Source organism: Chiloscyllium plagiosum, unplaced genomic scaffold (assembly GCF_037043375.1).
Source record: "Chiloscyllium plagiosum isolate Xiang-an unplaced genomic scaffold, Cpla_swu_hap1 HiC_scaffold_22, whole genome shotgun sequence".
Lineage (NCBI taxonomy): Eukaryota > Metazoa > Chordata > Chondrichthyes > Orectolobiformes > Hemiscylliidae > Chiloscyllium > Chiloscyllium plagiosum.
This window is the reverse complement of record NW_028270160.1, coordinates 29,118,831-29,144,475: the sequence shown is the minus strand read 5'-3', so window position 1 is coordinate 29,144,475 and position 25,645 is coordinate 29,118,831. Positions and strand designations below refer to the sequence as shown.

At 38.2% G+C, this 25,645-nt stretch overlaps 1 protein-coding gene across 2 annotated transcripts in view; it reads left to right on the top strand.

Moving 5' to 3' along the window:
- LOC122561180 (fibroblast growth factor receptor 2-like) overlaps positions 1–25,440 on the top strand; it is a 92,051-nt gene extending 66,611 nt beyond the window's left edge. For both annotated transcript variants that reach the window (XM_087998901.1, XM_087998900.1), the window contains exons 10-18: positions 4,302–4,450; positions 9,953–10,074; positions 10,474–10,584; positions 12,466–12,656; positions 13,444–13,566; positions 15,873–15,943; positions 19,027–19,164; positions 20,466–20,571; positions 21,726–25,440. In XM_087998901.1, the coding sequence (XP_087855027.1) occupies positions 4,302–4,450; positions 9,953–10,074; positions 10,474–10,584; positions 12,466–12,656; positions 13,444–13,566; positions 15,873–15,943; positions 19,027–19,164; positions 20,466–20,571; positions 21,726–21,890 (1,176 nt within the window). In that variant the 3' untranslated portion in view covers positions 21,891–25,440. The remainder of the gene's footprint in view (positions 1–4,301; positions 4,451–9,952; positions 10,075–10,473; positions 10,585–12,465; positions 12,657–13,443; positions 13,567–15,872; positions 15,944–19,026; positions 19,165–20,465; positions 20,572–21,725) is intronic.
- Positions 25,441–25,645: the final 205 nt, after the last annotated feature.

The following is a 25,645-nucleotide window of genomic DNA, read 5'->3' as shown; positions in this document are numbered from 1 at the left end:
ATAGGGAATTACACATTTTGTTCTGAGAATATATTTTTCATTGTTGTTACCAATGTGGTCTTGTCCCTAAATAGTTAAAGACCTAAACCCTACTTGCTGCTCATGGTGCAACTCTCGTGACAGGATGTGATAATACCAAAGGAATTCTACGTATGTACACATGACCCCATTCTGTCACCTCCAACTGCCAGATGTCACCCCAAATTATATATCCTTCGCCTTTCATCCAGTCTTAATAGTGTGAATTAATTGCTGTTTTTACTATCGACACCAACATGAGTGCATATTAGAATCACTTTTCTCAAAAAAAACTATCTTATTAAATTGGTCTAAGAAAATTCTTCAGTCTTTTCAGTATTTTAGGGTATATGGTTTTAATAGAAGCAACTTTCACTTGAGTAACGTTTACTACTTGTCCATTTCTCATTGCAATCTGTAACAGGCTAGGAATGTGCTGACTTTGTTTACAGAATTTGTTTGCAATCACAGCAATTAAAAAGTTGCTTCTTAAACTTGGAACGATGTGTTTGAAAATTGAATTCTAATTTATCCTAGACATTAACAAATTTTCATGAGTGTGAGACTGATAACTTTAATTTTCAGTGACGAGCTGGAAGGTTAACACAATGAGTTTTCAAGTTTCAGGACTTCCACTGCAACAAACAAAAGCACAATTGACTAACGCCTATTTGGCAGGTAACTTATACTTCAAAATACAGGAAGGTTTCCCTAATTTACTTCCAAAATGACCAAAACGCCCCCTCCAAATTAAAATGTATGTGTCTTCAAGTGGACGCTTTGATCTCCAGGAATCCATTCCAAGTTATTATTGGTCCTTGAAGTTTGCTTCACTCTCCCTTTCCAGTCAGGTAATCTCTAATCCGAGAAACCAGCTTTCAGTGCAAGTTTTACAATAGGTATTCTTTCTCTCTTGTGAAAGTTAGATGAATATTCGTGCTTCCTGTCATTTCTTACAAACTTGATCACTTCAGTATGGAACTAGCTCCCATCTGCAATGTACATGATGAACAACAGGGTCAGTATTTTCTCTAGTTCAGATGCAAGGCTAGCTGTCCGTCTGTGTCTCTCTTATTTTCTCTCTTTACAATGACTTGCTACAAACTCTTCCCTTGCCAAAGCCTATTTGAATGTCAACATTAATCCCGTGACATGTATCGAGTTGTGGAAATGCCCATTAGCTATCCTGTAGACTACCAGCTCCATTCTAGTTTGATATTAAATAGACAGCTTAATGTATAATCATTTATAAAACATTATATCACTGCCAATTCCCCTGTGAGTGCTGGAGACTAACACAGGTGTGAACATCTTACACCTCTCAACAAGTCTCTTGTTCCCACATGACCTCACTACTCCATTTCACCTTAAATTACATAACAGTCCTAAAAAAGAACTTGAAAATCTTATTTTTAAAATTTGCTCATGGAATGTGGGACTGCTGAATAGGCTAATATTTATTGCCCAACCGTTAATGACCGGAGAGTAGTTAAGAGTTGACCATGTTGCTGTGGCGCATGAAAGTTACATGTAGGCTGAACAAGGTAACAATGGCAGATTTCCTTCCCAGATTGATTTTTACAACAGTGGTTAACAGTGGCTAAATTGTTGCCTGTAGGCTGGCTTTTTGTTCCAGATTTTTGTTGAATTCAAATTGCACCATCTGCTATGCTGGGATTTGAACTTAGGTCCCAGAACATTATGCAAGGGGTTGTGTATTACTAGTCCAGTGACATTACTGCAACCTCACTGCTTCCCGTAGTACATATGACATTCAGTTTTGGAAATGTTTGCCTCACTTTATAAGAATTACACTATTTGCTTAGCTACAGTGCATGAAAGGGAAATTTTGGATTGCCAGGAATTTGTAGATATTTAACTAAGCTTTCTAGATTTTGATACTTTTTTTTGAATAATCTTATGATTTCATCATAACTGATAGTTATTCTGATGCTTTTTGTTGTTTCACTTATGTAAGTAGTTGATTCAGTGTTAACCAAGAAAACAATTCAGTATAATCATGAACTTCTAGTCATGAGTTACTTGACATAATTGTGCAGTTGGGATTTTCAATTTTTTGAAAAGTCAGACTGATGGATTTATGGAGAGCTGCTGATGAAAACATCTTGTTAGCATTTATCCTGTTAATTTTTTCATGTCTTGTCAGTCCCTTGAAAATAATTACCAACTTAAATGCCTTGCATTCATTGGGGATACTGCACATGGTGCATGATTAGTAATCATATATATGAATGTAGTGTGGTTCACAATCTGAAAGGAAAAGAAAACCATCATGGGAGGTGAAGCTGTGGAAAAAGCTATGCCTGGATGACCTCCAGGAGTTTCAAATACCCTATAACAAACATTGACAGCATGTGTACTCCATGAGCCACAGTTGATGGTTTAGGTTAAAACACGTAATAAAAATTAGAACCAAATGTGCCAGAGTTGATTGTGCGACAGCCAAAGGATTGGTGGTATAGTCTGTAAACAAAAGAAACAAAAATTAGAAAAGTATGGATTTTCACCTAGAAATTGATTTGTTTCTTTAGTCATTTATAATACTGTATTTAACATATTGAGGAATACTTATTTTAAAATGTATTGATTAAATGGTTAAATAAATTTATGTTGAAAGACTTATCTCAGTGCCACTAGCAGGCCTGTAATGCATTCAAACAGATTTGGTTTCATATAAATTTCAATATAGAATCATAGCCCAGTACAGCTATACCTCTGTAATGATACTGCTTCACCTCACTCGCGGCTTTTGTTTGGGATAACTGCTATAATGTGAGCTTCTTACTGCTCTGTGTCTTTCATTATCTATAAGCTAGTCAATTTTATCAAATTACCCTATAATTTGCTTTTTCAATGTTGTCGTTCAGTTGACTATTGTATTTGCTTCAAATAATGTTTTTCAAAATAAGCATAATCCAAAATATTCCTTTCTGCTTTATGTACTATTCCTAATTTTAAGAGAGAAATTTGTCCAACCAAGACTTTGAAATGACACCCATTCATTCCTGATGATTTCAGGCTATTGATAATCACTGTAGGAAAGTTGGTGTGTATTGGGATCATGTTTGGTTTAATGGATGCATTTTTGTTTGGAAGTGTGCTGACTACGTCAGTGCAGATGTGCAATGAGCTGGCAGGACAAATCCTAACAGCATTTACTCTCCTGGGAAGTGGAATGCTTCACATTCAGCCAGTATTTTTCATTTAACAAAGGACAGGTAGATTTGAAAGTTGGCTGAATATGGGATTTACATTTTTGTTCTTTTGGAATTTGGGGTTGGGGCAGTCGTTCAACTGGTAAAACAGTAGATTTTCACTTGCTTTCTTTTACCACAATGTCAGGTCTTTTCTTGCAGTACATTTAGTGCAAGGTTCAAAGTACTCTCGGCTAAATGTTCAGTTGTATCTTTGAGCTCATAGGCTGCTGGTTTCTCCACTTCCTAAATTCTCTAAAAGCCTAAAATTTGAAATGTGTATTTCTTTACTGAACTTGCAAGATGTTTCATAATCCTGTGTCATTGTTAAATGGTTGATTTTATAATTCATAGAGATCGGTTTTAACTCTTGGGCAGGAACATGACCCAGTGAGAGGTCAGCCTGTCCAGGAACAAATGTGGGGAGGCCCAACTGATTTTTAAAGGCTGCGCATTGCTATCATGTTGCTGGCTCTGTACTAACCAAAACCGGCAAGGTAGTTGATGGCAAGCAGCTGCCTAGCCAATAAAAGTTTGCAACAGGAGGCAGCTACCTAGGACTGCAACGAATGGTCCCCACCACAAAGGTAGGCAGTAATTAGTGGGGATTCCAGAGGTGATGTCAGTCAGGTGAGGGGAAGCTGGATTATGGGAGGTCACCAGGTGTCTTGTGTGGCCAAGAGGACCATGTTAGCTTCTGACTCATGGAGAAACTGTCTGTTCTGACTCTAGCTTCATTTCCTGTTAGGTTTGGCCTTGCAAGAATGCCATCTAGGATCTCTCAAGCCTGTGGATAATACTGACTTCATGTCCTTGACACCTGGCCATTTTAAATTGCAGTTGGCATGTCAGAGTTGTAGGCAAATGGAAAAGCCACCTGTTCCAATTTAACTGCATTTAACTCCCAAGTACATTTGTCACTAGACCGCAACATGTAAAATACCCCTTGATAAATGTATTTAATAAATACAGACACCATGCAACAGCGTAGTCTACAGATGTAGTCAGTTATACTGTATGGTGACACTGCGGATCATAGCCATGCCTTTTCTTCGCTGAAAAATACAGGTTTCTGCAGACTCTAGCTCCTCCATGAGTTCCAATACTCCTTTGGTGCGGATCACTACAAGACTGTCATCTACAGATGCACCAGTGCTAGCTGGAGTTTCAGAATATGAACTTCCAGAAGATCCAAAATGGGAGTTTTCACGGGACAAGTAAGTACCCACTGCAATATTTTCCCAATTGTTTCCTGACTGTCAAATACATTTAATTTAAACTTAAAAGTGCCAGATGTTTGCTTTACTCAGTTGCTGTGTAATTAGAAGAACTTATAATGGGTAAGTTATTGAAGGGGATTCTGAGAGACAGGATCAACATGCATTTGGAAAGGCAAGGACTGATTAGGGATACTCAGCATATCTTTGTGTGTGTGTGTCTTGCATATTAGATTCTGTTTTTGAAGAGGTCACCAAGAAGATAGAGTGATAGATATTGTCTAAATGGCCTTCGACGAGGTTCCACATGCAGACTGGTTCGTAAGTTTAGATCATATAGGACCCAGATAGGAGATCATATAGGGAGAGCTAGCCAATTAAATGCAAAATTGACTCATCGGTAGGAGACAGGGGGTGGTGGCAGAGGGTTACTTTTCAGCCTGGAGGCCTGTGACCAGCAGTGTGCCACAACGATCAGTGCTGGCTCCACTGCTTTTAGTCAGTTATTTAAAACAATTTGGAGAAGAATATAGGAGGCATGGTTTTAAGTTTGCGGATGACACCAAAATTGGTGGTATAGTGGACAGTGAATAAGGCTATCCAAGAGTACAGTGGGACTTTATCAACTGGGCGAGTGGGCCGAGGAATGGCAGATGGAGTTTAAGTCAGATAAATGCGAGGTGTTACAATTTGCTAAAAAACCAGGGCAGGACTTCTACACTTAAAGGTAGGCCCTGGGGAGTGTTGTTAAACAGAGGGTGCTAGGGGGTTAGGTACATAGTTCCTTGCGAGTAGTGTTACAAGTAGACAGGCTGGTGAAGGTGTTTGGCGCACTTACCATCATTGATCAGAGCATCGATTACAGGAGCTGGGACATCATGTTACAGCTGTATAATGGTGTGGAGGTGCTGATGTTAGACTGGGGTGGACAAAGTTAAAAATCGCACGACACCAGTCTATAGTCCAGCAGGTTTATTTGAAAGTACAAGCATTTGGAGTCCTGCTCCTTCACAGTGTACAACAGCTGTATAAGACATTGGTACGGCCACTTTTGGAGTACTGTGATACAGAATGGATGTTATTAAACTGGAAAGGGTGCAAAAAAGATTTACAAGAATGTTACTGAGACTGGAAGGTTTGATTTGTAAAGAGAAGCTGGACAGGCTCAGATTTTCTCACTGTAGCATAGGAGTCTGAGGGATGACCTTATAGAAGTTTATAAAATCATGAGGGGCATTGATAAGGTGAATAGCCGAAGTCTTTTCACCACGGTAGGGGGAGTCCAAAACTAGATGGCATAGATTGAAGGTGAGGGGAGAAAGATTTAAAAGGGACCTGACTGGCAACTATTTCACACACGCGGTGATGTGTATATGGAACGAGCTGCCAAAGGAAGCGGTAGAGGCGGGAAAATTACATTTGAAAAAACATTTGGACAGGTACATGAATTGGAAAGGTTTAGATGGATATGGGCCAAATGCGGGCAAGTGGGACTAGTTCATTTAGAAAACCTGTTCAGCATGGATGAGTTGGTCTGAAGGGTCTGTTACTGTGTTGTATAACTCTATGATTTGTATTCAGAAGACTGCTAGTAACATTGGGAGTTTTCCAAGGTTCATGTCTCCATACCTTTTCATAGCCATTTTTATGAAGAAAAATGAAAAGACTTAGATAAATGTCACACCTGTCATGTCCTCAGGACAATCCAAAGCTTTTCACAGCTAATCATTATGTTTGAGATAGAGTGCTTACTGTTAACAAACATTACAGCCAATCTGTATGCAACAAAGTGAGACGTGATTGTTTTTGTTGTATTTGTTGAGGGAGTTTTATTGATCACACCACACCCCTGCTCCCTTCCTCAATGAATAGTCCTATTTTGAATCTTGTACATGTGCTAGGGAAAGTGGTCAGCCCTCCGTTTCACATCTCTTGAAAACAATGGCATCTCTGAGGATGCAGCACTCCCACGTTATATTTTGAAGAGGCAGCTGAGGTTATTATTCCAGTCCTGGATTGGGATTTGAACCTGTAATCTTCTGACTCAAGTTACAGATAACCTGTTTTTATTTTAAAGTATCTCAGTTTTTATGCTCATCACAATGAGAGTAGGTTGCAGAAAATTTCACAGTCCAAAACCAGTCTAATTCCTCAAATACCAAATATAATGACAGTTATTCACAGCTCCTCCCTTTGTTGGAGACCTCGTCACCATTGAGCCAATTTGACATTTAGCTTTCAACACCAGTGTATCCTAGTGTCTACCTGAGGGAGATTGCCTAATTTGTGTAGAATGACACTTTGTTTTTGCTGTGAGGTAAAGGCTTCTGGGAACAGTGCTGGTCTTTTAAAATAATTTTGCTTAAAATAGCCAAGTAGTAAATAAAGTCAGAAAGCCTTAAACTAGTCTGCCTGGAATAAATTGGAATCATTCTGTTCGTAGAGGCTTCGCAGAAGTAGAAGGAAATTGGGTAGAGTAATATGCAAATATCAAAGGTAGTAAGTTCTGAACGTTTGCTTAGAGCTCAATTCTAAATGTTGAGTGATTTGCCAAGGCTGGGGAAAATAAAGGAAAATAATTCCACAATCTTATATTGGCTGTTACAGAAGATGCTAAACTGTTACTTAGACCAATGACCAGCTCACCTTTTCTTCCTTACCTAAAATGTCATAAAACTGTTATGACTCTCGGCCAGGCTGCCAATTTTATGTTATGATCCCTATCAATCAACAAATTATCTTACAAGCTGGTTAGGGACTAATAACCTTTACTGTTAAAGTGTCAAAAAGTGATATCCAGTGGACTTAGGAAGAGAACAAAACCACACAATTCCATGGTTTTGAACAAACAGTAAACTTGACAACACAATCTACAGTGCACATATACAACTTAGGTTTAGCACTCAACTAACATGCGGTGAACAGAGACATGCTATGATCAAACAGTCCACTGCATACATCAAATATCAAATGTAACCAGGGCAGACCTGACTGACTTGTGAGTAATAACAGACTTCAAGATGTTAATGTTACAATGGGTATTCAAATCTCACTAACTTCATGAGTGCTGACAATTCTTCAATTTTGCTGATCTGCCCTTGAAACTCCCTCCCAAGGGCCGTCCTGATCTGGACTGCCTGATTGCTCTGATTTGGTCAATCACCCCTCTGTCCAGGGTTCATGCATTTTCTTGAACTTAAAAATGCCCTCCAGTACCCATTCGCAAGCATTACTGTAGCTCTGCAATAGCTCACTTTAGCGAGCCACTCCTGCCCCTTGGCTTTGACCTCGAACACTCTGTTACAACAAAAAGATACTTGAGATTTTCAACAGGCACACCTCACCTGTGCTGAAGTGTTCTTGCTCATCGACTTCTTCCACGCTTTTCATGGGTTTTCCCAATTGGGAACCAGTGAACTTCCCACTTTCTCAGTTTCTGAGGATGACTTTTGAGTCCTGACTCCAACTCTTAGCTTCCTACTAAATGCTAGAACTTATTTCTTGTATTTGTTCTAACAGCACAAATCTATCCAACTACTCTTAGGACATGGAACTGTACAGCACAGAAATAGGCCCTTCAACCCACAAAGTTATGCCAAATATGATGTCAAATTAAACTAATTCCTTCTGCCTGTCCTGATCCCTCCATTCCTTACTATTGACTTACTGAGATCTCATGCACAGAACCTGAGTTGTTCAGCTGCCTTCTCAGCAGTATACCTATCTGTTGCATTCCTGAAACTGTAGTCTGTGTCTCCTTCCTCTAATAAAATGTGTCCCATTAGTTGTCCAGTGGCCTCTGAACTATTTGAGTGACCTACAGCCCCCTGTCCTATTCCTGGACAAAATTGAATATTGCAACTTAACAACTGTTGAAAGAGTGTGCACTGAATGTTGTGTTTCACAGCGAATGCTGGCTTGCTCAGTACAATTGGAGATAACTGGAGCGTTTCATCGCATAAATCTGTAAAGAAGTGCAGTTACATGCCAGCTTTTTTTTTGAAGATGTGTTTAATCTTTTTTTAAAAAATGTTAATATGAATTATATTTGTGACCGTCTAATCATTTTTGTTTTGATACATTGAATGAGAAACATTAATGGCACTGGAGGTTTCAGCCTATTGTTGGGCCTACTCTCTCTCTCCTGTTTTCCACTGACCAGCATGTTATAGTAGCTGCAGAGGATTGAGGGCATAAAGTGGGCAATAATTGTCCACTGAAAGGCCTGAGTGAGCCGATGGATGTGCAGCCTAGTGGATGTATCCCTCTATAATATGGATTGGGGTAGAAAGGCAGCGAGGTTGTGGACTTGCCAACCAACATCATAAACAGATGCCCCACTCCACTAGATTCAGGGGGAGAGCGTAAAATACAGCTCCTAGACTGAGCACTGTGCCATGTAGGTAATCAAACCTGGGTTTTCCAGTCAGTAGTGTCAAGGATCAGGGCACTGAAATCACCGAGTGTTTTGAATATTGATATTTTGAGCAAGTTCCATTCCTGAGCAGGTATTTTTGGGCAGCATTCAAGACAATGACTGATCCAATCAATGTCATTTGTATGGCTCTGAGATGAAATGGAGGGAGGTAGAGTTGTGTAGTTTAAAGAACTGACCTCCTAAATGTGCTTTGAGAACAGTATGAAAATAATTTTAATTTTAACAATTGCCTTGTCTTATTTTTAAAGTTGTACAGTTGGAGTGAGAAAATTCTCCATGGGGGAAACAAAGTATGCAGTCTTCTTGGTCTTTTTGTTCCCAGCAAGTATTTCAATTAAATTAGATGGCTCTAAAAAGCAGAGTGCTCTAATTAATGCCTGCATTATTCTGGTCACTGCTGCAGTCTGTGAACCTACTTGTTGCCTAGAAGCCTCGGGGGACGTACTAAACGTGGAAAATTTTAGTGCATCAACATTTAAGAAAACAGTGGTTAACACTAATGTAGGTGGAGCAGGCTTGCAATGAAAGAGAGCTTTGAGTTAGTTATTAGATCTCGGGCACATTTCTAGCACAATGAAAGGATTGTAGAATTCTGGTAAATACACTATCTAGTGGAACTTAAATTGACCACCTGCAAATGTCAATGTTTGTATAGCATCAATGTTTAAAAATGCAATACAAACTACCAGACCTTAAGTGATGTTGGCTCAGTAAAATTTAGATGTTCATTGGGATTAAAAGATGCATGCTTTATGGCAACATAGCGAACTGATAGTTTTAAAATATAATTGTAAGTTAAACTGAGCCTCCAAATGTCTATTCTAAATTGTACACCTGTAAAGCACGAAAATGGTAGATGTTACTCTAAGTGGATGACTTAGATCGTCAGTGCTTTCCTCGGAAATTCTGGCAACAAGTTAAGGTGCTGTGCAAATTCCCTAATTGATAGAGGGAGCACTGGTCTTTTGGCTATGCAAGACATTGAAGTTTCCATTTCTGTAAAACTTTATAAGCCAAACAATATCTTAAATCCAATTGTGCCAACCTTCTGTTGTCATGTGCAGGCTGACACTTGGAAAACCTCTTGGGGAAGGCTGCTTTGGACAAGTTGTGATGGCAGAAGCTGTAGGAGTTGACAAAGATAAGCCTAAAGAACCAATCACTGTGGCTGTGAAGATGCTGAAAGGTAACGAGCAAAGTTTAGATCGCATTTACTTAGTTCTGCAGGTGGAGGGGAGGTCAGAGTTTCAGAATCCTGCATTTATTTGGCATGTGTAAAATGTTTTGACTAATTAGACGAACAGTTGTAACAAATTCAAAGGAATCAAACTTAACAAACTTCAGAATTCCTACACTAACTAGATAGTGGTGTGATTTTTTTTAGAACTTTCAGAAGGATTCTGGCCTGTTTTTGTATTTTGTATATTATTGAATCAGTGAATGAGATGCACAATCAATAAAATGTGTCTTCAATCAAATGCTAATTTCAGAGTGAAAGTAGCATTAGTATTAATTTCTGAATTAATTGAGTTACTTGTTCTTTTAAGTTTTAACCAAGTTGAAATATTGAATTCAATCTTCTCAGATGATGCCACAGAAAAAGATCTCTCGGATCTTGTTTCTGAGATGGAAATGATGAAAATGATTGGAAAGCACAAGAATATAATCAACTTGCTAGGAGCCTGCACGCAAGATGGTAAGGAGAGAACCAGCCAAGCTGAACACAACCCCTATGAAAAGTAGAAATATCATGGTTTCTGCAGACAGTATCAAAGCGGAATAGAACGGGAGTTCATTGCTATGACTCCTGGTTTTTGCCAGCTTTCCTAACATAAACAAATGGAGATTAAATTAGGGAGGAACACAGCAATGTTATGTAAAGCACCGTACCTAACAATTGCGCTTTCTAGACTAGATACTGAAATCAACACAGATCTGAGAACAGTTCACTGACTTTCCCTCTTGAAGAATTATGTCATAAAATGTGGAGGGAACACAAACAGCAAGGTTCACATGTTCAACAGGAAGTTCTGTAAAATTCAGCCCTTGGTTTCTTTAAAGTGTGGAATTGATTGTGTTTTTAAGTGCTCCATAGAGACCGGTAATTTTTAAGAAGGCATTTAAACTCATGGTTGATGACATGACAAGAGTTGCTGTGAAAAAAAAACTCGCAAGGACTCCTTATTAAATACTGTTTTTGTACACAATTTATCCTTCAAACTACAAAACCAGAATTTCTAACACAATCAAAGAAAACGCTCTCAGGTATATGATCCCTAAAACATCATTTGATTTTCCTAGAATTAAAGCAGAATGACTTTTGGATCCTGAGGGTTTACTTTCAGTTTTTTTTAAATTGTTTGTGGGATGTGGGTGCCACAGGCTGGGCCAGCATTTATTGCCTGTCCCTAGTTGCCCTTAAGGAGGTGATGGTGAGCTACTTTCTTGAGCCACTGCAGTCCGTAATGCCATAGTGCTGATGTGGAGGGAGTTCTAAGATTCTGTCCCAGTAACACCAAAGCTATTTCCACCTGGATAGCGACAGAGAGTGAGAGAGAGAGAGACAGAGCACACATGAACTGAACAGTATTTCACAGTGAGTTTTTCTGGATAATTCTTGTTCTAGCTAATGCAAGGCAAATCTTCCAGTCTCATTCAATCTATCGCATGCTCTCTGTCTGTCTCTGTTGCTGTCCCCTTTGTAACCTTTGCTTTCCTGGGACTTCGAAGAATTAGTCTATCCACTGCTAACACATCTACCACACAGGTACCTACCATTATCATTAAGTGTAAGCATCTCGCACCTTCCCAGTAAAATAATTTGGTCCTCTTTTAATTTCAAGCAATCAAACCAGGCAGACTTTAGAACAAATAACGTGACCTCCTTCATTTTACCCTAAGTTAATGACTCAGTCTCATAACTTCATTCTTAGATCTCATAATTGTAATATTATTGATATTATTGTATGCATTCCCATTGAAGTGCAAAAGATAGGATTCAGTACAAGTAAAGAGAAAAAAGTTACAATTGGAAAGTTACACTAGATTTGGACGAATAGAAATGCTAATTAGCTTCCTGTGGCCTTCCATTGTTTTCCATTTCTGTTTGACTTTATCTGTTGAAAGTGGCTTCTATTGAATTGAGATGAATTTTGTACAATGGTAGTAAATGGAAAGAAATCCTAATTACTACACAGCTTTCCCAAATATTGTTAGTGTCTTTGTGTTCTCTTGTTTAAGCTCTCAGGTCTCACTATAGAATCCTCATGAGCTCAGTCACAAGTTGTAGGAAGTTCTGGAAAAAAAATGTAACTTCAATGTACAGGATAAGCTAGTGCTTATCTCCTGACCGTCCATAATAAATTCAGTTTGGTTGGGCAAAAATTAGTTCAGTTATTCAAGGGGGGGGTTAAACATGACTTCTGTCCCAGTTTGTCTTTTAATCTCAGTCAATTTGCATTAGGATACTAAAAATACGAGTAGTGTGTTTGAATATTTTTCCAGTGCGAACGTTAGAGTATGATTGTATATATATGTTCTCTTTGTGCATATTTATCATGGTGCCTGTTCTGTGCAGGTCCATTGTATGTCATTGTAGAATTCACAGCCAAAGGCAACCTGCGTGAGTACCTGCGTGCAAGGCGGCCCCCTGGTATGGAATATAATTTTGATGTAAACCGTGTATCTGATGAACAGTTAACGTTCAAAGACCTCATATCCTGCACTTATCAAGTGGCAAGGGGCATGGAATACTTGGCTTCACAAAAGGTATGTAGCCTTGAAGAGGACAAAGTCCGTTGAATTGCAAATGTATGTAAATATTAGATAAATGAATACAAATTTACAAAGTTTGTTTTTTTGCGTAATATAGATCTTCACCTGATTTGACAGCAAGCAGCATATCAAACTCTCTAAATATTGTGAAGAAGCTAAATGTTTATATGAAAAGTGTTAACCCTGAAAGCTGGAATGGCATTGTTGTGCTGTTCAAATTGTTCCTTGCTAAAACTTGGAGAATGCGGAAAAGATGGAAGACTGTGTTTGATTGTTGCACTGATATTTTGTTTTACATGGCCACAGGATTGATTCATTACTGATCATCTGTGAAACTTAAATTTGAATCCAATCTGGCAAAACTGAAATGGCTGTCTTACTGGCATTAGCTACACATTAGTTTTGGCCTAATTCCCATTGACAGTCCATGCTCTGAAAACTGATCCTAATAGAATTCATAACTTAGTAGAACCTTCTGAAAAGGTACAAGGTTGTAAAACTGTGGAACTGAATCTTCGGGCGAAGAAAAGGGGTTGAGGTTCTTACTTTTTAATGAACCACATAACTTCCTCTCACCGCTGAAATAATAAATTCCTTTATTGTCCTACACCATCCTAAATACTGCATCACATGTCATTCCTTACCTTTTCTCTTGTACTCAATGTTACTTGTAGCCCTCGCTTTCCCACACCCCACTTCTTTGGCCGAAAAAACCAGTGTAGCAGCAGCAGCAAGTTTCTAGGCCTTGCTTTCCAGCATAAAGTATTTCTTTTTATTTCAGTGCATTCACCGAGACTTGGCAGCTCGAAATGTTCTTGTTACAGAAAATAATGTAATGAAAATAGCAGATTTTGGACTAGCTCGAGATGTCCACAATATTGACTACTACAAAAAGACAACGAATGTGAGTTTAATTTTGGTTATACAGTAACTGCGGCATTTTGCCATCTTTGCCTTTATTACAGTTTTCATTTTAGTATCAAGCACATCAGGGGGTAGATTTATTCCCTGCAGATTTCTGCATGTTAAGTTCCTCATTTGAGTCATCCCACCAGTCACTCTGGGAGGTGCTATTGCAGAGGTTAGTGGTGAAATTCTCCTGATGAGTATGGACAGGAAGAATTTCACCCCTTAGGTGTTTCTGCACTAGGAGAGAGTGCATTGGCCTCTGTCAGAAGACATTATCTACTAGCAGCTGCCTCCTGAGAACACTTTTTTGGCTTTCTTGAAGAGGGATATATTGAGAGAGACGACCATGAAAGGCTACTAAACCACTAACGTCTCAGTTTCTTTCCAGTGGATTATTAAGGATAATGTTAAATCCTTCCTGTTTTGGACTTTTTCTCCACATTTTTCAAGCTTGGATGCACTCTTGCAAAATTGTGAAGAAACAATTACAATTTTTAATTCAAAAGAAGCCAGAATGCCTATAAAATTGCAGTCAAGGTCACTGAAATAGTGACTGCCATATTTATAGTGATTTTATTACCATGGAGTTCCACTTGACCAGTTATCTGATGAAATCTATAAACTATTGAAGTAAAACCTTCTTTACTACACAGCCTTATGCAACTGTTTTGGCTACAATACAGTAACAGAAAAAAACTGTACTGAGCTGTTTTACTCTTTATGGACATTTGATTTGTAATACTTTATTCTATTCATTGGTATTTTGCTGAACTGACTAAACGGCGAGACTGCCATCAGTAAGTCAAGGCTTAATGTTTTTCTCTTCCTTCAACGCATCCTTTACCTCCATTTGCTTTCTACAGGATTATGTAATACAGTTCTCCCTTACTGTGCACCCTCCCATGACAAGTTTCTGCCTTGCTTATACCTGTTGTTGCAGCAACTTGGACATTGCAAATGAGGTCTGTCCAGTGGGGTTTGAGTAAGAGGGTGCCTTAGGTATAATATGTGTCTTGAGTAATTTTAGAATTGGTGTAAATATGGCAGAAACTTTTCTCTACAATGAGAGAGAGAGCACTCCATTTAATTGCATCATCCTGCAAAAGATCAATTGAAGGGAGGAAAAAAAACACTAAGCTGAATTCCCAACAATGTCAGGTGTTGGCATTGGCTCACTGATAGCAATCTCTCCCTTTCATCAGAAATTTTGGTTAAAATCCATTCTCAGACACTTGACTATAAAATCCAGCTGGTACTTCAGTGTAGTACTTGGGGAAAACTGCAGTGCTAGATAGGCCATCTTTCAAATAAGACATCTGCCCATTCAAATCAATACAAAGATCTATGATTATATTTAAAGATAAACGTGAACATTCTATCAGCATCCTGCACAATATTATCTATTGACTGTTGCCATTAAAACAGGTCATATGGTGTATAAATTGGTGCCTGTGATCCCCAAATTCCCTGGATGTGCCACTGCAATAATATCTTAAAGAGTAAGTGTTAAGTCATCTCTCATCTACAAAATTGATTGATATAAGAGAAATGGAAGTGAATATCCATTTTAAAATATTAAAATAAGTATACATTCTGGATACCTTAAAAGTTGAAATTAGTTTACAATTGCTGATATTTGCAGCTAAGTAGATTTCTGCAAGCTGCATTGCCCTTGTCATGACCTGGCCGCAAGCTGCAGGGACAGCATCATTGGAATAATTGAGGCAGGTGACCCATGCCTATTGAGGCACAGCAGAGGCACCAATCCTGCTGTGCTGTCGGAATCTCTGAGACGAAAGCATTAGTGAGCAGAGAAGATCAAAGCAGGAAAATAAAACTTTCTCCACAGGGAACTGTGACTGGCATTTTGGGATTGATTAACTCTGTGCACGGCCCTATATGTGCTCCCATCGGAGCATCCTCTTCCACTCTGCCTAAATTCTGTTGGTAAAAGGGCTGTTAACTGTTGCTCCTGACCTGTTGAATGAACTAGCTTTAAGATAAGATACCAGAGTAGACCTTCAATCTGAGTGTTGAGAATTGAGTAGGCTGATTTGCACCTCAAATCTACTTCCTTGCCATCCGTGCAAGTTCTTTAATATACATTTCTTCACAAAGGTATTTCAATCTTAGACTTGAATATTTAATTTAACATTCTTGGTCTTTTGGCATATATTTAAGATTTACACTAGCTTTACTGCAGGTTAACTGCCTCCTGATTTTACTCCTGACTGGCTTAAGTCTATTTTTGCAATAATCCCCTTTTTGTATTGCTGAAATATTTTTGATTGTATGACCTAGGGTCGACTGCCAGTGAAATGGATGGCGCCAGAAGCTCTTTTTGACAGAGTCTACACTCATCAAAGTGATGTGTAAGTACTGATGACTCCAACAAATAAAAATATGCTTTCTTCCTTTTAATGATCTATTTACAATAGTCATTTGTCAATGCTGCCAGGACATGTGTAATTGACACAAATTCTGCTGATTTCTTTGTGCGGTTTTGTAAACAATGAAAAATGAGAATATCATATTGATAAATATTCAGATTACCTCGTCTGACACTGATATGTACAATTAAATAATTGAAAATGATTTTAGCTTAACAATTCCGGCACTACGGCATGTGGTTCAGTGGGTAGCACTGTTGCCTCACCGTGCCACTGATCTGGATTCAGTTCCACCCACAGGCGACTGACTGTGTGGAATTTGCACATTCTCGCCATGTCTGTGTGGGTTTCCTCCAGGTGCTCCAATTTCCTCCCACAGTCCAAAGATGTGCAGCTTAGGTGGATTGGCCATGTTGAGTTTCCCCATAGGATCCAGGGAGTCCAGGCTAAGTGGATGAACCATGGGAAATGCAGGTTTACAAGGATAAGGTGAGTCTAGGTGGAATACTCTTTCGAGGGTCAGTGTGGACTCAATGGGTCAAATGGCGTACTTCCACACTGTAGGGATTCTATAAATGTTGTTTTCTTGTCCACAAATGTAAAAACAGAAGGCAATTTTTATTGCGTCTATAAACTTGGATTTGATAGTTTATGCAAATCTAAGAGCGGGTATAAAAGTTTGCTCAGAGAAACATTCCTACACTGATGCTCTCTTAGTTAGATTTCTTGAAGCTCAGCATCTACGTACTGTCTCTCTCATGATATCTTAAATCCTTTACCCTGGAAGCAGAATCATATATCATATGTCCTGTTTTCTGTGGAACTCAGTGCCACCCTGTCTCTGACCCAATTGAGTCCGCAGCAAGAAGGCCACCAATTTAAGCCCTTGCGTGATCGATGCCCACTTAATGCACAAATGCCCACTCAAAGGACTCATTCTGCCACCACTGCTATTGCCAGGCGGCAAGCATGACATATGTGGGACTGCTTGGCAAACTCATTCAGATCCAGCATCAGAACGTTTAGGGGAGTGTGGGGCAGCCTTCTGGAAACAAGGCAACACAGGTACCTCCCTGTCTCTGTAGCCAGAAACTAAAGCCCCATTGCTGCCTCCATGCGATTCTGCCCAGGGTTTTACCATTCTTAAAAAAGGGCAGGGGGGGGTCAACTCACTAACGTTTGTTCAGGCAACTACTTAAATAGTGCTGCATTGAGGCCTCAGCAGAGCAAGTTGAGGAATATGTAGATCAGAAGCATGAAAGGAGATCTAACCGAAGTGTCGAACACTGAAAAATTGTCACTGGATCTTCTTTTTGTACATTCATTCACGCATGAGGTTGTCACTGTCTAGGCCAACATTTATTGCCCAGAGAGCAATTACATGTCAATCACATTGCTGTGGGTCCTGAGTTACATTTAGGCCAGACCAGGTAAGGATGGCACTTTCCTTCCTAAAGGACATTAGTGAACTAGATGGATTTTTATTGCATTCAAGTTCCACCATCTGCCATGGCAGCATTTGAACCCGGGTATCCAGGACATTACCTTGGTCTGTGGAGTAACAGTCAACAACACTGTTACTAATCTACCTAAAGCACGTTGAGAAATTAAATTGTAAACTAACCTGGTTACTGTAGGAGGTTTTACTGGAGTTCACAGACATCGGGCCGAAGAATGAATTTACTGTTGTCTGTCCAGCACATACTTCATCCTGTCAGTAACCTACACTTGTTAATCTTTGGATTTCACATTGAAGAGCTCAATAGCTTCTTGTCTGATCTGGACTGTCAGCAAGTCCTGTAGCTTTTAAATACATGAGACCTGCGTAACTCACTGAGGAAGTGGGATATCAAGTTGATTTTTTTTTTAAACAAACACCTGATTGTTTTAAGAAAAAGGAATCATACCTGGCTGTGGCTTAAAACTCCAGTGGGACTCATTTGCTGTTTAATAAAAATGCAAGTGCTGAATTCTGTTGTGTTAATTTAAGGAAGGAAGGCAGTGTAACCGGAGGCCAAATAAAATTGTGATTTGGATTTCTTAGTGAAAATATGAGTAAATAGAATCATCACTAATGCCCGAAACGTCTATTCTCCTGTTCCTTGGATGCTGCCTGACCTGCTGCGCTTTTCCAGCAACACATTTTCAGCTCATCACTAACCCAGTCAAACTGTCAAATCATGAAGCACTCAACTGAGATGCCGTAACTGGTCTACTTTGGTCACAGTGCATAAAGCATTGTGGTATGGTACTGCATAATAGAGAGTATGAATTTCCAGGTTTCAATCACTGATTTATGGTGCTATCAGAATGGGCATGAGAAATGGTCTCAACATCTCTAAGCTTGATAACCGATACGTTATTGATCTCTTGGGGTAGGGTTTAACGTGCCCTCACTACTGATGTGTTTGAAGATGGGGTTAAACCTAGCAGGCAACTGGCCCACTCCCCACCTTCCTTCTCCTTCCCCACCGTAAATTTATCAGCAGCTGGAGTGAATCAGGTGACCTGCTCTCCAGTAGCTCAGTTAATGCCAATACAAGCAGCTCATACTGCTACCTCTAGGAATTAACTGGCAGGAGAGAGGGTCATGTCAAACAGCCAGCTTAACCCGAACGAATCTCCCAAACACTTTTCAAATCCTGGTCCAATGCAGGACACTTCCATCCCCTCCTGATAGCACTACTGCTCCCCATGGAATTGCTGCTGGCCTCTGATGACTTGCAGAACTCCAAGTCAGGATTTCCTGTATAGATCCCATCTCCTGGCTATTATTGCCAGTCAGTCATTAGACGGTTACTCTTGTTATAAAATAAACATTTTATAACAGCAAATTAGATTCCGCTGTGATACTTCACTAAGAGGTGACTGAGAAAATAACTTCCAATATGAGGTGATAAGATATTTTGAGTAACTACGTCCATAGAATTGTACTGTTCAATAAGTCATTGCCTTCAGTACAGTCAAAGTGGGGGGAAGAACATCGTGGAGAAGGTGAAAAGAAAGGCAAGTTGGAAGCAAATGAACTTACTACAAACTCTTGCTAATGCTTGTTAATGTTGCAGATGGTCATTCGGTGTGCTGATGTGGGAAATATTTACCCTGGGAGGATCACCATACCCAGGCATTCCAGTTGAAGAACTTTTCAAACTTCTCAAGGAAGGCCACAGGATGGACAAACCAGCCAACTGTACCAATGACCTGTGAGTTTGTAATACTGTTTGTCGGACACAACTATCAAATAGAACAGAGGTGAATGGCTCAAAGATTGCAAGGAGAAAGTGAGGTCTGCAGATGCTGGAGATCAGAGCTGAAAATGTGTTGCTGGAAAAGCGCAGCAGGTCAGGCAAGAAGGGCTTATGCCTGAAACGTCGATTCTCCTGTTCCCTGGATGCTGCCTGACCTGCTGCGCTTTTCCAGCAACACATTTTCAGCTCAAAGATTGCAAGCCCAAGAATCTTTATACTTCCCACTGGGGACTAGAGATAAACTGAAAGAGATTTCTTCTGTGTCTGACTGTTACACCTGATTTTGGAATAGTTAAGAGTAATGCATAGTGCCAAAGTTAGAGAGGCTACAACACTTGGTGAACTCAACATCCAACAACAATGTAAATTGGAAAGCTTAAAAAAGTTACAGGTATGTCCAGAAGTTTAAAATTCTATTACACAAATGATAGTTCCAAGAGTGAAAATTTTTGGAATATTGTTTGAAATATACTATCCTTTGTCTACAAGGCAAAGACCTGTGGGTGCTACTTTAAGGCTGTGTCTTGATCTGCAACTATTTGGGTGTTTAGATGGTATTTAGGAAAATGCGGACCGCACCTAATGGTGACCTATTTAAATAAGATTACTCATGCTGCAAGTGCCTAAACTTACACCCATGAATCAAGCCTTCAACCTCTTGAAACATTCAGCAGGGAGTAACAGCTCTTTTTTAATTGTTCATGGTAATTATCCTGCCAAAAATCTGAGCACCTCACCCAGGTCTTGGTTCATGTACTAGATGACAAAGTTATTATATATCGTAAACAATGACTTTGCATCACTAACTCTTAGCAATCCTTAATTATATTCTTATATTCAATATAAAATTTGACTATTTCACAAGATGCAAAACAAAGTACACATGATGGGATTTCTTCATTTTAAATTTCAAAGCTGTCCAAACATATTTCTCCAATCTCCAGGCTACTTGCCAATAGTACACTCATCTGAAAGTTTTCCTGGATGCTAAAATTTAGGTTAAAAGTCTTGGAACTACAGATATTTTTGATCACTGCAAGTTGATGACGGATTAGAAATGTAAAAAATATATAACTTAACCATTATTCTTTACACAATGAGTTGGCTTGTGATTGCATTATAAAAATCTGTGGGGCATTGTAGAAAGTTGCTAAGCAACAGAGTTAAAAAAAAATACTATTTGTATTAATTGCTTTACCAATTTAACTGCAAAGTAGTATGATATGAGAAAAATCCAGTTATAATTGATGTTGTAGGTACATGATGATGCGTGATTGCTGGCATGCTATTCCTTCACAAAGACCAACTTTTAAACAGCTAGTTGAAGATTTGGACCGAATTCTCACATTAACATCCAGTGCGGTAAGCTTACAATAATAGTTGATTGTAATATTCAGCTAAAATAATTTAAGTGAGTTAGGCAAAACATGCGCAAAGGGCACTATTTATTATAAAACCAGCAAAAGCAGTTCTTTTTTATGTAATGAATTACGCATTACAGACCATACAGCCATGACTGCGAGACAATAATCTTGATGAAAATGTTTGAAGAAAAGCATTTTTATTGGTGCCAACTAATTGGCACCAACAATCAGCAATCTTTCTCAAGTGACATCAAATATTCATAAAAAGAGAAGATTCCCAGCTGATGCTTGCAATCCACAATGGTATTCATGATCACTGAAATTCTCTGTAGTGACCTTTGGCACAGACTGCACTGAAAATCTGTCCACTTGATTTTGGAGACTATCTCTTACCACTGTTTGTTGGTGAAGAAAGCAAATGTACCAAATCTGTGCTCTTGTTATCAAACTGTTTTAAAATCTCCAGTCCAAAGCTAATCATAAATTTTAACTGTAGCTTTTATGCCACAATGTTGACCTCTTAGCAATCATAATTTTAATTTTGAGAATATAGGTTATTATTGTACCCATGAGCTAGGTACTATTTGCATATTGATAGCAGTTCAGACTTGTAGTCTGCACTTCTGCCACACTTATGTTAACGGGGTTTATGTTTACAGCATGAACTATCGAAACTTGTGGCAAATATTTCAGGTAGGAGATTTTGGATTGAAATGAGCATTTACTGGATGTTTAAATTTACAGTCCTGTTCTTTGATATGTTATTACATTTTGGAATATTGTGTAGCGTGAGCAGATAACAAACATACATGAAATCTCTGATTATAGCCTAATGCACTTTCAGTACTTTGAGCAAATCAATTTCTGGACAATAACATTTCAAAATCAAAATGAAACAAGTACATAGGACTGTAATAGGAATTTTTTTTTACATTATCTTAACACTTTTATTGCCTTACTAGGTGGAGTTATAGGTTAAATGTAACATACATTAACTTTTCAGTAGCTATGCTAATGTCTTATGGCATCTAGATAAATTTGTTTTGGTTTTAACCTAATTAATCTACTAAAATTTGATTCTTCGATAGTGCATTGTCAAGAAAATAAATTACATTGCATAATTTTAACAAATCTGCACCACTCTATTGGCAGGACTATTTGGACCTCTCTGCACCTCTAGAACAATATTCACCCAGTTATCCTGATACAAGAAGTTCTTGCTCATCGGGAGACGACTCTGTATTCTCTGATCCTATGCCCAGTGAACCATGTCTTTCAAAATATCAACCGCACATGAATGGCACCGTTAAAACATGAATAAAAAAGCCACCATTTGCCAAATTGACTTTTAATATGGCCTTTCCTGTTTCAAACGTATCTTTGTGGAACTTGGGGGCTCCAGAATGGAATGTTTGTTCGGTATGGTTATAGCGGAAACAATGCAGCATAAGGACTGGAACGGAATGTTCATGGAGAAAATGTGCAGCCAAATATATTTTGTTGCTAAGGAAGACAGAATAAGTCTTAAGACCGACATTTTGCTTTGGTGACGAGGCCAATTTTCATTCCATTGCTGTTTGGACTTTAGGCAAGACCTGAAGTAAGAAGTTTTGCCTAGATTGTTAATTTTGTAATATTGGAAAATTTATCCAGCATAGAACTTCAGAGTCAAAATATGTGCTGGCTGTAATGTAAATATACCCAAATATGTATATATATTATATATATTATATATATTTACAGTGAATTATTTTTTGTATGGATATAAAGGTGAGTCTATTGCAATCAGAAATGAAAGCAAATTTTGTTAGTTAATCGCTTTTGAAAAATGCTTCTGCAGCGATTCCTAGCACTTCAGTTATGAAACATTTTCAAAACACTTAAAATATTCTTTGTTTTCAGGGAATAATAATTTATTTAACTGATTTGGTATTTAACAGCAACAATTAAAACAATTAATCTTTGATGTTTCTTGTATTTTGTGTAGCTTTTGCTAGACAGCATATAGACTGACCTGTAGAGCACAATGGAATGGATGTTTTCATTGCGTTGTTTAAGTAGTTGACTGACCAAAAAATTATGGTAGGAAGCTGCAGATAGAGTTTCAGTTGAGGGTCTTATTAATATTTTCAAATTGTGCCATGTACTGGATTTGAGCACAAGCTAACATACAAACTTAGCAGTCCATTAGAAAATTACTTGTGATGTTGTTTTGGATATGATGACTTGCTTCTCCTATAGCATGCTAATGGTGAACAAGGGTTGCCGTCAAGGGGGACGTTGGGTGACAAGAGTAACTTCATTCTTGCCTCAACCACAACATTGTGCTTTCCATTGGCCCTTTCTTTGCCAAAATGTGTACATAAATGTTGATGATGGTGGTGTATTGAGAGGGGTGAAGATCCATGTACATTTATTTCCTTAATGCCATTGTTGCTAGCATCCGCAGATACAGCTTTGTAATGGTGGCAGTGACAGTAAGCTGCCAAAGTTCTTTAGTGGAGGAAAGCCAAGTAAATGTTGCCCTTCACTCCCTATGTGCTCCAAAGGCTTCTCCGAAGTTCTTCTTTTCTGTTCATGTTTCTTTAATTGACTGGCTATCTTCTCACATGCTGTGATGGGTACCCTGTTGCAGCAATACCATGATTCTCCTTTTTATCAACAGCATGGCCTGCAGTGGTATTGGAGCAGGAAATTGCCTTAATTGACCTGAATGTACTTGATTTGACCCTACTGGGTTAAGGGAATTGACAGGTGCATTGCTGTAGACGTAGATTCCTTTTGGTCCTGTTTGGCGTTTTAGATCATGTTAGCAACAACAAATCTGAAAGTTTTATTTGAGTAGTTGTACAATGAGCCATTTTTTTAAAATGGGAAATTACAATTAGAATTTTTTTAACATTAGCACAAGCTGAATGTGTACTTTATGAGACATGCAAAGTTACTTTATCTATGTATTTTTGATGTAGATGATCTAATGTCTGCTTATGCAACCTAGATTATCTGGGGGAGAAAAACTGCTTTATTCACTAAAATAAGGTCCAAAACTGGTTCCTTTTTGAAACTCCTAACCGCATTATTATGAACAGCTGTCAGAAACGGACACACATGTTGTGAACATTTCAAGTCCATTGTGAAGTAAGATCAAAATCTATTCCTTGATAAAATTTTGAAAACAAAATGATTTTGTGTAATATGACTGTGCTACTTTCTACATCAGTATTGCTTGACATTCTATTCAAATAGGTTTAAGATGGAGACATGTAATGTCATGTTTTATTAAGTATCATTGATATGAATGTTTGGGTCCATTCAAATGCCCTGAATAATTACTGCCATAATTTTCAGTATTGTAATATCCCAAGAAAGATATTTCTTATTACATTAGAAATGTATGCCCACTGTATTACCTCCAATAGTGAGCTTTCAAGTAGCACCAACATGGCCAGTGAAGTAAGAATACCTTTGCAGGTCATTAGACTTTCGAGAACACAACACGAGACCTCAATTGCCAGAATGCACCTTCTTCTGTGTACTCAGGACCAAGCATAAAATGTGCCCTTTTCAAACTTCTTTACCATCTAAAACAAAATGTTTTTGATCTTGCATTCATTTATTAAAATAATATACAATTGACTAAAGGATATTCTGCTAATTATTGGTGGGTAAGTGGGCCAGATTTCTAGAATGGTGTGATTTATCGTGCAAAACAGACCTTATTAATTAGCTGTTTACTGCCCTGAAAAATATGCTTCTTGCTTTCTAACATTAACCTATGTTTGTCAAGATTGGAAAAATCTTTTGCATTTTTTGATGTTCTAAATAATATGCATTCAGCTTGAATAATCCTCATTTGTGATTGTTGCAAGTATGACCTATTTCTAGATCAAGATTTTAAAGTGCACTTTAGAAAAAAAAGCCAACAGCTAGCCAAATTCGATCACCTTTGTCAGAAGAGGTAACTATGGTACTGCAGATTATAGGTGTTGTCATTTAGATTAAATGTGAGCCAGTTGATAAATTCTCATACATGACACAGCATGTTGCTTGTTCAGTTCGGCTACGAAACCTTGCCAGTTTCAGTGAAAGCAAAACATTACCAACTCAAGATAATGATGGATATAATCCAGCATTTTCTTCCAAATTATTGTGTCAAAGTGGGATTGAGAAGAAGAAACAACAATGCGAGATTTGTTTGCCTGAATCAAGATCCATGAACTAATTAGATGATGTAATACGTTGTGAGGGGCAGGAAATCAGCAAGACCAAACTGTAGAATAGCTGCTTTGCTTCCATGAGAAAGAGCTTTGTTCCCTCTTTTTTTACATTCCAGTACTTTGTATATTTTTATAAAGCATTTACGATCCTTTGTGTTATAATGTTCAGATTTGTGCATGAAATTCATAATACAATGTATATCTAATTTATTGAATTTTTTTTTACAAAAAATTTCTATTTTGTTGTTACAATTTTTCAAATAATTAAAAGCCTAGTTAAGGCTGTAAATGATTTGTTTATATTAAAGATTTGCATCTATATGATACTTTCTTTTTCTCAAATAATGTTGGGCACACTTCTATTAAGCAAAAAGAAAATGTAACCAAAACCTTTTACCTAGTTTAATTTGTCTTTAAAAGCCAAGAATCACGCCCACTTAATTTAAATGTTTATAGCTTTTCTTCCCAGGAGTGTTCTTGTAAAATTGTTGACCAGCACGGAGGTATTTAAATGTTTTGTATTTTGTTGATGCTGATAATTTGAGAGATCTTAAAGGAGACAATAAAATATTCTATGCCCACAGTGGAAAATAGCAGCCTTTTGTATTAAGTGTTTGGCCACTAATAAAAAGCAATAAATCAAAACCTTAGCTATGTGTCATCAAGCTGTTATGTTTGAAATGAGTAATTGCTTAGGAATATAAATATCGACTTTGTTTGAATATGGGTGTTAACCTCATCATTTGTACTCCACGATAAGAAAATGATGGTGTTGAACACAAGAACTTTGTCCATTCAAGTCCAGAAAGCATTAAGTATTTTCTAGGGTATATTTACAAAATGTTACAAGTGGTA